At 41.0% G+C, this 13,967-nt stretch overlaps 1 protein-coding gene across 3 annotated transcripts in view; it reads right to left on the bottom strand.

Moving 5' to 3' along the window:
* Positions 1 to 410: 410 nt before the first annotated feature.
* The window catches only part of card11 (caspase recruitment domain family, member 11), a 36,412-nt gene continuing 22,855 nt past the window's right edge, over positions 411 to 13,967 (bottom strand). For 2 of the 3 annotated variants that reach the window (XM_088008193.1, XM_088008194.1), the window contains exons 10-25: positions 13,632 to 13,772; positions 13,273 to 13,342; positions 13,022 to 13,185; positions 12,448 to 12,554; positions 12,279 to 12,319; positions 11,984 to 12,095; positions 11,677 to 11,878; positions 11,389 to 11,515; positions 10,165 to 10,408; positions 9,211 to 9,295; positions 8,164 to 8,262; positions 7,507 to 7,624; positions 3,910 to 4,092; positions 3,162 to 3,283; positions 1,256 to 1,371; positions 411 to 819 (exon numbers count right to left, since the gene is read on the bottom strand). In XM_088008193.1, coding sequence (XP_087864319.1) covers positions 615 to 819; positions 1,256 to 1,371; positions 3,162 to 3,283; positions 3,910 to 4,092; positions 7,507 to 7,624; positions 8,164 to 8,262; positions 9,211 to 9,295; positions 10,165 to 10,408; positions 11,389 to 11,515; positions 11,677 to 11,878; positions 11,984 to 12,095; positions 12,279 to 12,319; positions 12,448 to 12,554; positions 13,022 to 13,185; positions 13,273 to 13,342; positions 13,632 to 13,772 — 2,136 coding nt within the window. In that variant the 3' untranslated portion in view covers positions 411 to 614. The remainder of the gene's footprint in view (positions 820 to 1,255; positions 1,372 to 3,161; positions 3,284 to 3,909; positions 4,093 to 7,506; positions 7,625 to 8,163; positions 8,263 to 9,210; positions 9,296 to 10,164; positions 10,409 to 11,388; positions 11,516 to 11,676; positions 11,879 to 11,983; positions 12,096 to 12,278; positions 12,320 to 12,447; positions 12,555 to 13,021; positions 13,186 to 13,272; positions 13,343 to 13,631; positions 13,773 to 13,967) is intronic. The other variant, XM_088008196.1, reaches the window with a different exon arrangement.

Raw genomic sequence — 13,967 nt, 5'->3', positions numbered from 1 at the left:
AATAACAATATCTAAGCAGGTATTAAACATACTTAACCATAAGCCCACATTTCTGTATTTAAAATGTTTTTATAATTGTGTTTTCATTACTTGTAAGCATAAAATCCTCATAAAAGAAAAAAAATGCGTGAATGAGTCACTCTGTGTGTAATTAATCTATATAATGTGTTTCACTAAATGAACTGAATTACTGCGGTAATTTAACTTTTCAATGATATTCTAATTTGTGGAATATGACTGTTTTTCACTAGGTTGGTTTAACTGTTGTTTCTGTAATGACCAAACCTCGCCACTAGATGGCAGTTTAATCTTGGTTAAAAACTACCATTAACCGCAAGAGCTGCTAAAAAAACATTTGCCTGCAGCACATCCTGTGTCTGATGTTTTTTTTTAATAAGAAAATCTTCACATTAGGGATTTTAAATTCGTTTATCTTTAGAAAATTGAAATACAATTTTACAAAATACATAATGCATTTGTTTGGGTCTCAAGGACGTGCCTCTTTGAGTCTGACTATAAATATAAAACGAGAGCTACAGTAGATTTACAAGTTTTGTGGTTTACTGCATTTAGCTACACACGTATTTAAATGTACAGACTGGCGCACAGGAGGCCTACAGCAGGTCCTGCTCCACCCAGATCGTCTTCTTCTGCTCCTCCAAAATTCTGTCCTTGATGACCCTTATCAGGTCCTCCATCCCCGTCCAGGAGTCGGGCTCCAGGGTGGCGTACAGGCAAGGGATGGCCTCCAGCTCCTTCTCTTTCGCCCGACACAACCTCACAAAGTCCTCCTCCGACTCCACGCGCAGAGGCAGCTTCCTGTGTGGACAGGAAACAGGAAGGAAGCAGCATTGCGGTGGTGAGTGCGGTGATGTTTGGAACCCAGTGTCTCTGATGCCGAGATCGTGTAGAGCTGCAGCGGCCCGTCTAATTCAAAGACGTCACAGAATCCACCCAGAGACACGTCAGAATCTTTTGGTAATTTTACTTAGAAACAGCAGAAACCACGGAACAGACCTGCCAGGCAGTGTTTTTTTGTGTTTTTGGTTTTTTTTTTTAGAAATGGTTGCCCATTTGTTTTATCTGCTTCATCTTTCCAGGTAGCTCAAAAAGAAAGCATGAAACAGAGTCGTCAGAGTGTGTTCTGTCTAACCTCCAGCGTGGAAACATTAGCTCATTACAAGAACTGACATGTGTTTGGATTTGGAAAAAATAGGTTTCACTGCACAGGTGGAGCGTTTTGTGCTCCACTTACCTTAGCTTCTTGACATTTTTCTCACAGATCTTGACATAAACGATAATGGGGTAGATTTCTCGCCGCAGAAGGTCCTTGACGCAGCTCAGCTCGGCCTCCAGCAGGCAGTGTTTACCCTGAAGATGGGTAGAGAGGAAACCAGGCTTGAAAACAAGTCTACAGGAGCGGTGGCAAACGACGTGCATTTAATCTGTCTGTAAATGTTAGGAGGTGCTGGTTCGCAGCTTCGCGCGTGAGGGTGTTGTAGCCTTCGCGCACACGCTGTACGTGTGAAAGTTTGTGTTTTCTTTAACAGGAAGGCCAGCGAGGGAGCGCAGCGCGGCGCACCGTAAAGCCAGTCCTCCACTCTTGTGGTGAGCTGACGCAGCTGTCGTAAAAGACTCGTTGACGTTTAGGACCATTCCATGAAATAAGTACTAAGAAGTAATCTCTGTTCAATCAGCCACGGCAGACCAAGTGTCTTGTTTGACATTTGTTCTGAAAGTCCCCTGTTCTTTCTTTTAAAAATGGGGGAAAGATATTTACAATAAAGAGCCTTTTGAGCAGCATGACATCAACTAGAAGCTGATATGACTTGACCTCCAAATATGGCCCTGAGAAAGTTCATGGTGTTGGAGAAAGGAAGTCCTACTCTAAACCAAAAAACAGATCAAATACCGTCCCGATTCCTTAAAGCCTTTGAAGTATCCATTTAGCTTAGTGTCAACTAGGAGTCTTCAAAACACAAACCAGCCTCCATGACACTTTTTGCATCACAGTGAGGGGCTAACATCCCTTTGGCTCCACGCGGAAGTAAAATTTTAATAATTAATTAATTTAGACCGTCTCCTCTCTGGAGTTTCCTACATTTATTGTTTTTTTTATTGTTTAATAAAAGAAAGAGTGATTGTAACCTGTGTCCGTCACTCGTTGTGACCTATGGGCTTTCTTGGTTTACCGATTCAAAGAATCAAAGAAACTCCTGTTTATATCTGAAAAATGTTTACAACTTGCATAAATACACAAGGTATTCTATCTTCCAAACTCATCATTGATGCAAAAATATAGTTTCATTTCATAGTGTTTTGTACAAGCCTGCCTGGAAACATATATATAGTAATGACATTAACACGATTTCTGGATGGTTTCAACAATTCAAATTTAAGACTCCTTCAGACATTTTTAAGACCATTAGCAAAGAAATGTATGAACTTCGTCCAGCCAAGTGGTGATAAATTTGCACTTATACATGACAGAAATAAAAAAAATTAAAAAAGTCCCGCAAGAAAAAAACAATACATGGAATATCCATGATTAAATAGTCCTGCCAGGACAAAATGATTAACTACTCCTTACTTTTATAAAGGGGCAGTATTAGGTACTTTCCAGGCACCTACCACTGGTAGTTACTTCAATGTTATAAAGTAACTATGCTACCTTCAATTGTTATAAAAATGCCGTATATCAAATATGACTTAAGAAAAATTTGACTTTGTAAATTAACACCTTGAAATTGGGTCTCTGTCTCTTTAAAAACTCCTGCTCGTTCTGAAACTCCTCCTGCAGGAAGTCATCACAGCATTGCTCCTCTATTAACCCTCTAACAACATTTTTACCAGCGTTGCTCTGAGAAGCGGCTCCTATAACGAGCCCAGCTGATGCTCAGTTCCTCCAGATGTTTGCTAATTGCTGCTGGCTAGTCTGAAGGAGCCGGATGGGGAAGTTGCGAGGGAGTGGTTGCCACGGGAGGTTAAAGGATTTCTCAAACATGCATGAAAGAGAAGTATGTTTTTGATGAGGGAATAACATTACAACATGTGTAAAGTCAATTTTGCATAATACTGCCTCTTTAAAGTCAGTTTAAGACATTTTAATAATCTCAACCTACTTCCTGAAGGCACCAAATGCAGATCGGACAAACACCAACCTTGGCAGCGACGGCTTCGATGTTTTCCCGGGTGATGCATTCGAATGTGGCCTGCTTCTCCTTGTAGTGAATGAAGGGCTCAACGTTCTGTTTCAGATGAAACTCCTCCTTGGTTAGGGTATCTGGACATGGAGAGCAAAACGAAAAGGCGAGGGGGAAACGTGAAATGTCGTGTTAGTTTGTGGAGCTCACAACGGGACGCATTCACACCGAGCTCATTTGCTACGCCGCTGCACGGCATCATCTATCATAAGGAACAGAAAGTTGAGGTTTTCGCCCTGGGGACTCTCCACGTCAGAAAGTCACAAAACAGACTCTTGACTCGCCAGATGTTCAACCTTCACCGATAACTTGCCTGACGACCCCCTCCCCTCGGGACAGGGGTGCGAATTCTCTAAGGGCCAACAACAATTTTTTTACAGTGAGGCGTGAGCGTGGCGTCTAAAATATCTGTGTCATTGTCACTGCAGTGCATCGTCACCCTGGTTATCAACTAGGCCATCTTCTGTGCTGCCCATTTTTTTTGTCTCTGGTTACACTTCTTCACTTTTTCATCACAGAGCAGCACAACACACGAGTTAAATCCCCACGGTAGGTTTCTTTTTCTCTAGCATTCACCCACGCATCATACTGGCAGCAACACACTGGCATTACACCCAAAGTAGGGTAAAAAAAAAATCCCTTCACAGACAACCAAGTGACATTTCTTACAAAGACTCGAACTGCATGCTGTTTATCAGACACTAACCCGGTTTGCAGATGTTAAAGTCCATGGCTGCGCCCATGTTCAGTATTTTCTGGATGATGGTCTTGGCCAGTGCGGCCGGAGTGAAGAGAACCGGTCTTCGCCTTTGGGTCCGCTGAGGCGTGACGGGACTGTAAGGGATCAGGTTCAAGCTTCTGCTCAGTTCGTTGTCGGGGTCAGCAGCGTCTGCTCATAGATGACGCACAAGCACAAAAGAGAGAGGCGTGCAATGAAACACAATGTTTTTACAGGGCAAAGCCGTTTGCAATCACGGTTTGCCTTTGCATCGTTTTGTGAAGCTGAGTAATTTCGTAGGACTCCAGTAATTGTTGCTTGCAGTCTCATAACAATAAAATAAATACTTCTTTTCTGCTACTTGATTTCAATCCATTCTATTCAAATCAATTCCTAGAGCCAATTCACAGCATGTGTTGTCTCAATGCACTTTGCAAAAAAAAAAAAAAAAAAAAATTCAATCACACATACATTCCAATTGATCCTACTTATCAATGAGTTAATTATTGAAAGCAGTTAAAATGTTTTTATCTAAGGATTGCATCGGGTCACTGACTTGTAGAAACTTAAGTCTTTTTAGTGAACTTTTGAAATGACTTAAACTTGTTTCAATATTGGTTAAACACTTAAACAGTAATTTGACGTGTTAAACGCAAAATGCTTCGTCATTACTGGGGCAGTAAAGGACAGAGTGAGCACTTTTACTTTCCCCAAATATCTTCTTTTAAGGAAAAATGGGAAGGAACTGTGAAAGTGACCAAAAACAGTCTCTTAGTTCGACACATTTTATCTCAGTCTTATAAAATATTAGACTTGTCTACCTAATCCCGATGGAGGAAGACACAAACATAGTTCATGTCATGATAATGACAGACAGCTGGAGCTGATTCAGCAGCCATAGCAACAAGGTGATGTTTGTGAGCATAAAGTTTTTCAGGATATAGAATGGGTAAGCAACCCATATTACTTTTGCTTTTTTGTGTGAGTATAAAAATATCCAAGCAGTGCTCTAACAACTGAAGTCACCAACTGCTCTCTCCAAATGTTCCTGCTGCATATTCATGGCAGTATTTTACATCGCCTTCCACCCACTAAAGTGACTTTTAAGACCCAAAACGAAAGTGAGAAAATTCACTGTGGACCCATTCAGAAAATTTAAATAGAACAACAGATGTTCTCCAAATACTAATGCAACACACAAACAAATATTCTGAACACAGACAAAAATGAACATGTACGAAAGTGAGACTTTCAGCTGCTTCCATTCACTGCTGCTCATACGAAATGAGCTATTCTAGAGAAACACTCGTTAGTATAAAAGCTAAATCTTGGAATATCACTGCTGGTAAGAATAGGAGCAAAAATCACAATGTAAATCTGGATACTGAGTTTTTCTCCTCATTGGTGGATAACAGGTAAACAACATACATAGTGTTTGCATGAGCTCTGTAAAGCCTGAAACAAGCAATGCTCTCAGATAACCTTTCTCCTGACTTCCTCTCTTCAATGGACAGATCGCTATTCTTTATCTTTGCCCTATAAACTCACATTCGAGCTGAGTATATAGCCACCTACTTTTGTCTCAATGTGGCCATTGTGTTACGTGTTTATGTGGGTTTTGTTGTTCTTTCCATAACGCTGTCCCTCTCTGACTGCTTTCCGTTCCTTGCTCTGCTGCCTCGTGCCAGCTTTCTCTTTCATTCTTGCCATTTAACATTTGCAATGAATTTCTGCCATTTGGGGGCAATGGCTTTGAAACTAGTCACAATAACCAAGCCTGATTCTTTGTTTGCAGACTGAAAGTCATACTGCCATATTTAAATGTTTTATCATGAAAGCACCGTTCTCGTGCTTCACTGTTCGGTCTGGACATCCGTTCTGATCAGGATTGTCTTTATAGGATTTATGATTGCATGATGTTCTTTCACAATATTCACAACTTTGCGTCAGGAGATTTCTTGGATTAAAGAAACTGATTGCATAGAAAGTGTCATTCTTTTAACCCTCCTAGTGTTGCAACCCTGTTTCAGAACTGGTTCAGAAGTGAGCTGTCTCTCTCTTTGTTCTTTTGCATAAAAAGGCCTCCGCAGCTCTAACTGATGTCACTATAGCTATTTTTTACACATCCTTTTAATGTAACTTTGTTCAGTCAGATTTTACGTAGGTGCCACCTCTTCCTGCTTCTCTCTCTACCTCAGTGAAAGCGCTTCATCATTATTTTTTTTAATTCCTTCAATCTTTGGAACGGCAAACACTTATAACAACACTTCCAATCTGACGTTCAGTGAGTGCATTCGCTCATGTTGTGTCCAAAACAGTGCTTTAAATGTAATTACCGTATTTTCCGGACTGTAGAGCGCACCTCACTATAAGCCGCGTCTACAAAGTTTTCTTTTTTTTTAAAAACAAAAAACAAACAAACTGGAAACGTACATAGATAAGCCGCACCGGGCTATAAGCCGCTGGTATCTCCGCCGCTCTCGGTTTTTAATAAATCTGCTGGATCTATTAAGGACGGAGCCCTGCGTCTCCAACGCCCAACCATGGATTCATTCACGCTGAGCTTAGCGGCTGTCGATCTGCACTGCCAGATCGACAGCCTTCACCTTAAAAGCTGCATCATGGTTGTGGCAGTATCATGCTGTGGGGCTATCTTTCTATATATGGAGAGGAACAACTCCCTCCAAATTTACCGTCACCTTTACTTTTCAGCCGGTTAAAAGGTAAATGCAACCCAGCTTTTCAAATGGATCCAAAAGAACATCAAAATAGTTATTTTTTTAAACGGTAAGGCAAATTAATATTGGTATAAAAGTACTGAAAGTCTTAATCTGATGAATTTACTTTACACCCTAAACACATTAGTTTGTCTTTCCACAGTGTTTCTGGTATTTATCTTCAAATCTCCCCACTTCTCTGCTGTGTTTCAACGTAATCTCCAGAACTGCTCAAGCCCCTGAAACATGTCCTCCATTTTGACCCTCGGACTCCATTTCATCTCACCAAGATGAATGGAGTCGGCTTTCTTCCTCCTCCGAGTGGGTGTTTCTGCTATTCAGAGCTGTGTTGTCATGGTTACCTCTCTCTCTTTTTGTTTTTATCTGAATGTTGTGAAAGTTCGGCTTCCACTGACTCCGCGATACAACGCTTGTTCATCATTCATTGTCTGCTTTTTTTGTCTGTTTGTCTTTTAGAGTAACACTTTCTGACTTTCGAAACGGCTTCGTCTTCATCGTTCTGTATCAACACCAGCTTGGGCCTGAGATGACTTGTGTCTGTCTAAGCACCCTTGCTGAACTTCCACTTCCTTTTTATTTATCTAACCCTTCTGCTCCTTTTTAGAGCGGTGCTGCCTTTTCATATTAAGTGACAAAAAAAAAGAAAAAAAAAAAGAAAAGAAAAAAAACCCAAAGCATAAATTCACACTGAAGCTTCTTTATGTGGTTACGACTTCTAACATCAGTCCTCGCAGCATCTAATCTTAAATTGTGACCTTAGACGGAGTTCAGGCGGCTTCAGTGTGACTCTTCACAATCGCTTCAGTTTCCTTGTTGCTGCTGAAGAAGTGTCGGCTTGTCCGCTCACCTTCTTGTCTGAGCAGCTCGAAGCTTTGCCTCGCTAGTGTTGCACTGCAAGTGTTGATGATCCTCACGCGCTCGTTGCTGTTCAGGCGCTTGTACTTGATATCCACCCTGCTGACAAACTGGAGTGACAGAAGGCAGCGGTTAGTCTGACGGCGTTTCTTTTTAGGGGGAAACTGTTTCTGCTCCAGGTTCATTTTACAACCAGCTGCCTTCACTTTGATGCCGCCAGATAAAATCTAGAGCAGACAATTTGGCGATTTAATCTCAGCCTAAATCTAGAGGAGAGATTGAATCAAAGAAAAACGTTCTCAGGTTGAACCTTTTAGCTGACATGCAAACCGCTGTGACTGATGGGAAACTAAGGCGGAGCGTCACAGCGAACGCGCTCCCAATGGCGAAACACGGTGGTGGAAGCATCATGCTTTCCTTTAGTAGAGACACTGAAGCTGGTCGGACTTAACGGAAAAATGGACGGAGCTAAATGCATGGCAGTCTGAGAAAGAAACGTGTTTAGAGCAGAGCTGCAATGCTCAAAAGTACAAACCTGAATCTTTTTCAGAATCTGCAGCAAGATTTCCAGATTTTTTATTTGTAAAAAAAAAACAAAACATGAAACCTCGTCATACTGTCAGCACCAGACGTGTTTGGACTTTATTACCTGCAGGATCTGATTGAGGAAGATACTCGCTCTGGACAAGCGAGGGCTGGCCTTAATATCAGGAGGGGAGCCGGCCTCTTCTGGCTGTAAGCTGCTCGCCTAGGCACACAGCATCATAACACAATAAATAACAAATAATCGATATTGATAAAAGACACAGTAAAGATGTGGTGCAAAAAAAGAGAGACTGGGATGCAAGAAAGATTTTAGTAAAGACGCTGCAGATTGTCAGAGTTCAGTCTGAAAATGTACATGGTGTCAAAAGTTTGACGTTTTTAGATCTGGAAAAGTTTCATAATTCTCTGAGCAGCTTAAACATTTGAGAAAAGACACAATTTAGGTGAGATTAAAAAAAAAACAATTAAATCGTTCATCTTTTAATTCATGATCTGCCGAATAGCATCCAACTAAATCTAGATTACTATGGCTTTAAACAACAAGATCTAAAAATGACAAAATAAAATGGGTCAAAATTTAAATTCTGAATATCTTATTTATAGCATTTTGTGCACTACTTTGCCAAATTTGCTTCTTCTTTGCCTTTCCTGCTGGAACATTTGCACAGGAAGCTATTAAGCAATGTTCAGACACATGAGAAAATAGACCTACTCAACCTACTTCTGCTAATTCACTTCTGCTAATTTACTTATCACTGAACAGCTTTGCACCAAAATGTGCATTAAAGACCCGTTGTCATGGTATCAACTTTACAGGCCACTCATGTCTTCTGGTTCTGGTTCTGCTCTGCATCTCCAGAACCAGAACCAAACATGGAGAAGCAGCATTCAGCTTCTATGTTCCTCTAATCTGGAACAAACGTTCAGAAAACTGCAAAACTGCCGAAAACACCAGGGTCCATTAAATCAAGGTTGGAGTCCCAGCTTAGGTTAAAAATAACTGGAACATTGATTAATATATTTGAGGATGAATGTTGCTTGTTTGGCCATTATGTCATAAGTCATAAACTAGACTTAAATTATTACTTTGTTGTTAGTTTGTTGTCGTCTCTGAGCGACAGCTAAAGAGATACATCTGGTGGATCCTCACCCTGCTGGTGCGGTGGCCTTCATTTTCTTCCTTCCCTCCTCGACAGACGAACTTCTGAATCTTTACCAGCAGCAGCTGCTGAGCTCTGCAGTCACACAAAAAACACTCGTAAAGCTCCGAAGATGCAAGGATTTAAATCAGCGCTGAAAACAAAGCAGAGCGGTGAGAAAGTAGAGGTCGGTTCTGCTAAAGGGGTTTCTTCTTCATTGGTCTGGATGTGGCTTGTGAAACTCAAGAAAATCACTTAATGTGTGATTCAGCAAAGGAGGCCGTTACATTTTCACGTCATCGATTCGGTTCGTTGTTAGAAAAATGCTTTTTAAATTCACATGAGTCATTTTTGTAAAATAATTTGAAACAGTTGGAAAAACAATCTCAAATATTTAAGCAGGCCTGTCATGATGACTAATTTTGCTGGATGATTAATTGTTGCTACACGATGATATTAATAATAACAAAAAAAATAAAAATAAAAAAAATAAAATAATAATAATAATAATAATAATAGCAGCTTTTGAGACCATTTTCAAGTAATGCAGTGTTGATAGCATAAAATGAGAGTAGACCCTCTTCAAGATCAATAAACTTTCTAATGAAGATTTGACACTAGAACAGGAAGATATTTTAAATACCCAAAATAGATAAACAAAACAATCAAAACGACAAATAAAATGGATTCTGTAGTTCCAGGAAACAAAACTGCCCTTCTAGAAAAAGGCAAGTGCAAAGAAATTTAATTGATCATCCGATTAATCTATTTATTGCAATAGGATTATCTTGAAAAGTTTTCCACGGGACGTGAGAAATATTTAGTCATAACCATCGATTCCTGCTGCAGATTTTTCAATCGAACAGACAATGTGAGAAATCTTCACTCTCTTGAACCAAAGCGCCACACAAAGCTCTGCTCTGCACCTTTCAGACTGCCTGAAAGCGTCTAACTCTGAGTCCTACCGCGAGTTGCTGGGTATGGTGCCGCGCTCGGCCAGGTCCGTTCCGCTGTAGGGGTCGACGCGGGCGCACAGCCACTCGCAGCGGCCCTGGTGCCTGGTGTCCAGAACGTGCACCACCTCGTCGCAGCGCACGTTCAGGGAGCAGCTGTCCGACTGTCCGCAGATGTTCAGGTTGACTCGGATGTAGAAGGAGTCTCCAGACGCCAGCGAGCCGTCGGACAGGTTGCTCTGGAGCCGACGATAAGCTGGAGAAACGGGCATGTGGCTTATTTAATATGAAGCCCAAAAACCAAGAAACATACTAAAACCCAAAGAATGCGCCAAAAGCTCGGTTTGTTTTCTAAATGTTTCCAGGCCGGCTCACCATATAACCAATTTGTGATTCCATTTTGTATCTGAATCATCCTACTTCATCTCTGTTTCTTAGTTGTACCTAAACCGTACAAACAGGCCATAAAATCAACCAAAACACAACGGCATGTTTCTTGAACTGAAAAGCTTTTCTCCTGTTGTGAAAAAAATATATATATATATTTTACCAAGCACTGTCGGGTGAAATCACTCAATCGGGTTTATTCATATACTCTACACAATGCAGAGAGCTCGTAGGACAATCAATAACAAAGCAGGTCTGGGTGAAAAAGCTCTGCCAGGCAGAGACGACACTTGAGTTTTATACCAGGGATAAGGAATTCAAAACAGTCTGGCTCTGATGCAGCTGTGGGGAACAACTCCCAGCCTTGTACATGTAACCCAAATAGTTCTTTTGGTGAGAGTTCACAAGAATTTCATATAACATGGTCAGCTGATGTTAACTTGTAGTAATTTTCCACCTCACTCCTTTGCCTGCACCATTTCAACTGTTTCCAGCCACAGTTTGAGCTCTAGGTGGCGCTTATTAAGAACCAGGTGACTGAACTTGTGGCTAATGGTTCATTGATGGTGGATGTAATAAAAATGATGTTGCATAAAGAGAGATTCTTGCATTAGTTTGGCGTGGAGTGCTTTAGACAGTACTGACTCGTTTTCCGTCATAGAAAAAACAAAACATAGCAACAAAAACACATTTGCATCCTCTTCTGAATCCAAACGGTCGTTGGCTGTGACTCACCGCGAGGGGATGTCGTTACCGTGTCGATCCGACACAAACACACGTACCGCTGCACTCCCTTCTTAAAGCCAGCTGCCGTTTATTTAAGCTTCTACAGCAATAAAAATGACTTACAGTCAAAACTGGCTCGATAGTGCAGCTTGATTGGTCCGGAGCAGTGCTGCAACGTCCAGTGGGCTTCTTCCTGAGTGCTGGTGTCCAGGGAAAGGCTCTGGTTCTCCCCTCTTACGGATCCCTCCAGCTGGTTAGTCGATCACAGAATAAACAAAGGTTAGAAACTACAACCAAGTAATTCCACTTTAACTTGGTTTGAGATGTTTCAGAATAAATCCTTGACGAGGTAAAAGATTTTCACCTCATATTTGACTCATTTAACTTTCAGAATGGAAGTTAACTTCTTACCAGCAAGAGGTGGTGGCCTTCTCGCAGCCCTGCTCTCTCGGCGTTGGACCCAGCCTGAACCGACGAGATGAAAATCCCGCTCTCGTTGCCACCGACCAGCGTGACGTCCTTCAAGAGGTTGTCGCCTTGCAGCGCCACCTCCTGCACCGGCTTGATGGTGGAGCTGATTCTGGAGAAGGAGGACAGAGACGGGCGAAACGGCCTGCGCGTCCACCGCCACAGAAAAGAGGGGGTCATCAGTGGGAGAACGTGGGGCATTTTTTTAATTTATTTTTTTAATTACGGTCGATGGAAAGTTGCAGAATACCTCTCCAAAGAGAACTTCCTGAAGATATTGTTGACCTGCTCCAGATCGTACATGTCCATTCCCTCTGATTGATGGGAGGACGACGACGAGATCACAGAGTTAGGGCCATCTTCTGAGGCAAAGCAACGAAAATCAACACACACACACACACACACACACACACACACACACACACACACACACACACACACACAGAGATCAATCAAGATATTAACTTTGAAAAGATGTTTTTTAGAGCACTAACATCAAATTTATCATCTGTGTTATTTCTGAACGTTACATAAAAGCACATTACCACACTCCATTTCCATGTTGTCACTATCGAAGTCAGAGAGACTACAAAGAAAACAGAAAACACTGTATTTTGTTTGCTCTCGCTTCAGGAAAAGAGAAATAAATCAAATTAAATTAAATGAAAACTGGTGGGATCATAACGACCTGCAGTAAAAATAAGCGAGCTGTACCTGCGGAGCGGGAAGTCGTTTTCTTTCTCCCTCTCTCGTCTGTACAGCGATGCCTTCTCGGGAGGCTCTGGGACGATGGACATGATGCTGTCGTTACGGTTACGGAGCTGAAGTTTCAACAGGAAGAAAAACACTGAATCGGTTCAGACGACATCAGGTCAATTTCATTCATTTCAGTTAATAACAGCAGAATTCATTTCAATTAAAATGTAAAAAATAAATTATTAAATTGAATAAGGGTTACTAATAAATTACATCATGAAAGTGAAATAAAAATGAAAAAAAAACTTCATATAAGTTAAATTAAATATTTAATTGATTTCTAACAAAGTTAAATTGAATTTAAAATTTTTATTGAATCACTTACTTTTAAACAAAAGCAGTTGATTTACATTTAATTTAATTAATTTGATGAATTTGATTTTAATCAATTAAAGTTAAGCTTCATTTCATCTGAAATAATTTTATTTCATAATAATTTCATTTATAATAATATCTATTAAATAATTTCAAAAAATTGCATTTTAATTAAATTCTAATTTAGTTTATGCATGCTAAGTTGCCCCCTCTTTACCATATTTTGCCTGCACTGCTCCACACAGGGGTACATGTTCGGTAGGGATGACGGAGCCGAGGGCAGTGGGAACGTTGGGGAAACTGGGAAACTGGGAGACGGAGGGAGAGAGTTGTTGTTGCCGTTGATGTTTGGCGTCTGGATCTCTAGGAAATCTCCGTTGACTGAAAAGTAGAGATAGATAGAGAGTTAAAGCAAACCAATCGACTGGCAAATATGCATTACAAGCTGGATCACGACGCCCTGCGTACCGGTACGATGGCTGGCATCTGAGGTGATCGGATTGTCTCTGAGCCCCGAAACCGGAGACTTACATCGGAGCTGAAGACAAAACGATGAAACAATTAATCTTGCTGCTCCTTTTTAACCAACTATGATATCTCCTATGTTTATTAAACAAATGAAAGCAATTAAAAGTTGAGGGATTTTAACACAGTTCAAGTTCAACCAATTACTTCCAGGTGGAAAAATGGTTTAGATTTCAAACAACTTCAAAACTTAACTTGTGTTGCATGTTTTGTTTTGTTTTGTTCCCACTGAACACGATTATTTCTCTTTTCAAAAAAGAAGCGAGTTGCTTTAAATATAACAGACATAAAGGACGGCTTACCCCCGCTTTAAGGTTCGGCCTGCGTTTGAGTCGTGGCTCGTCCGACGGACACTTCTCCTCGTGCGACTCGTCGCTGGACCAGCATTGTTTATCCTCGGCCGCGTGAGAGATGATGGGCAACGGCATGTCCCTCGGCAAACTCTGCCAAAATAAAATACGTTTAACTTATGGTTTTAAATCACTTTCCAGCCTCCACATTTTGCTTAAGTTCATACAAAAGTTGGTCCTAGCGCTGCAGCAAAGCTAGCTGCAACAGGAAGTTAGAAAAGCAGCTCCTTTAAAAACAAAGTGAAGTTTTTATCTTGGTTAGGGTTTTGTGGTAAGAGGAAACATTAA

The sequence above is a fragment of the Poecilia mexicana genome, unplaced genomic scaffold, assembly GCF_051168715.1.
Source record: "Poecilia mexicana isolate PSO_F unplaced genomic scaffold, ASM5116871v1 scaffold_8, whole genome shotgun sequence".
In the NCBI taxonomy this organism is placed as follows: domain Eukaryota; kingdom Metazoa; phylum Chordata; class Actinopteri; order Cyprinodontiformes; family Poeciliidae; genus Poecilia; species Poecilia mexicana.
The sequence above is the reverse complement of the archived record's forward strand: the minus strand, read 5'-3'. Positions and strand labels throughout refer to the sequence as shown.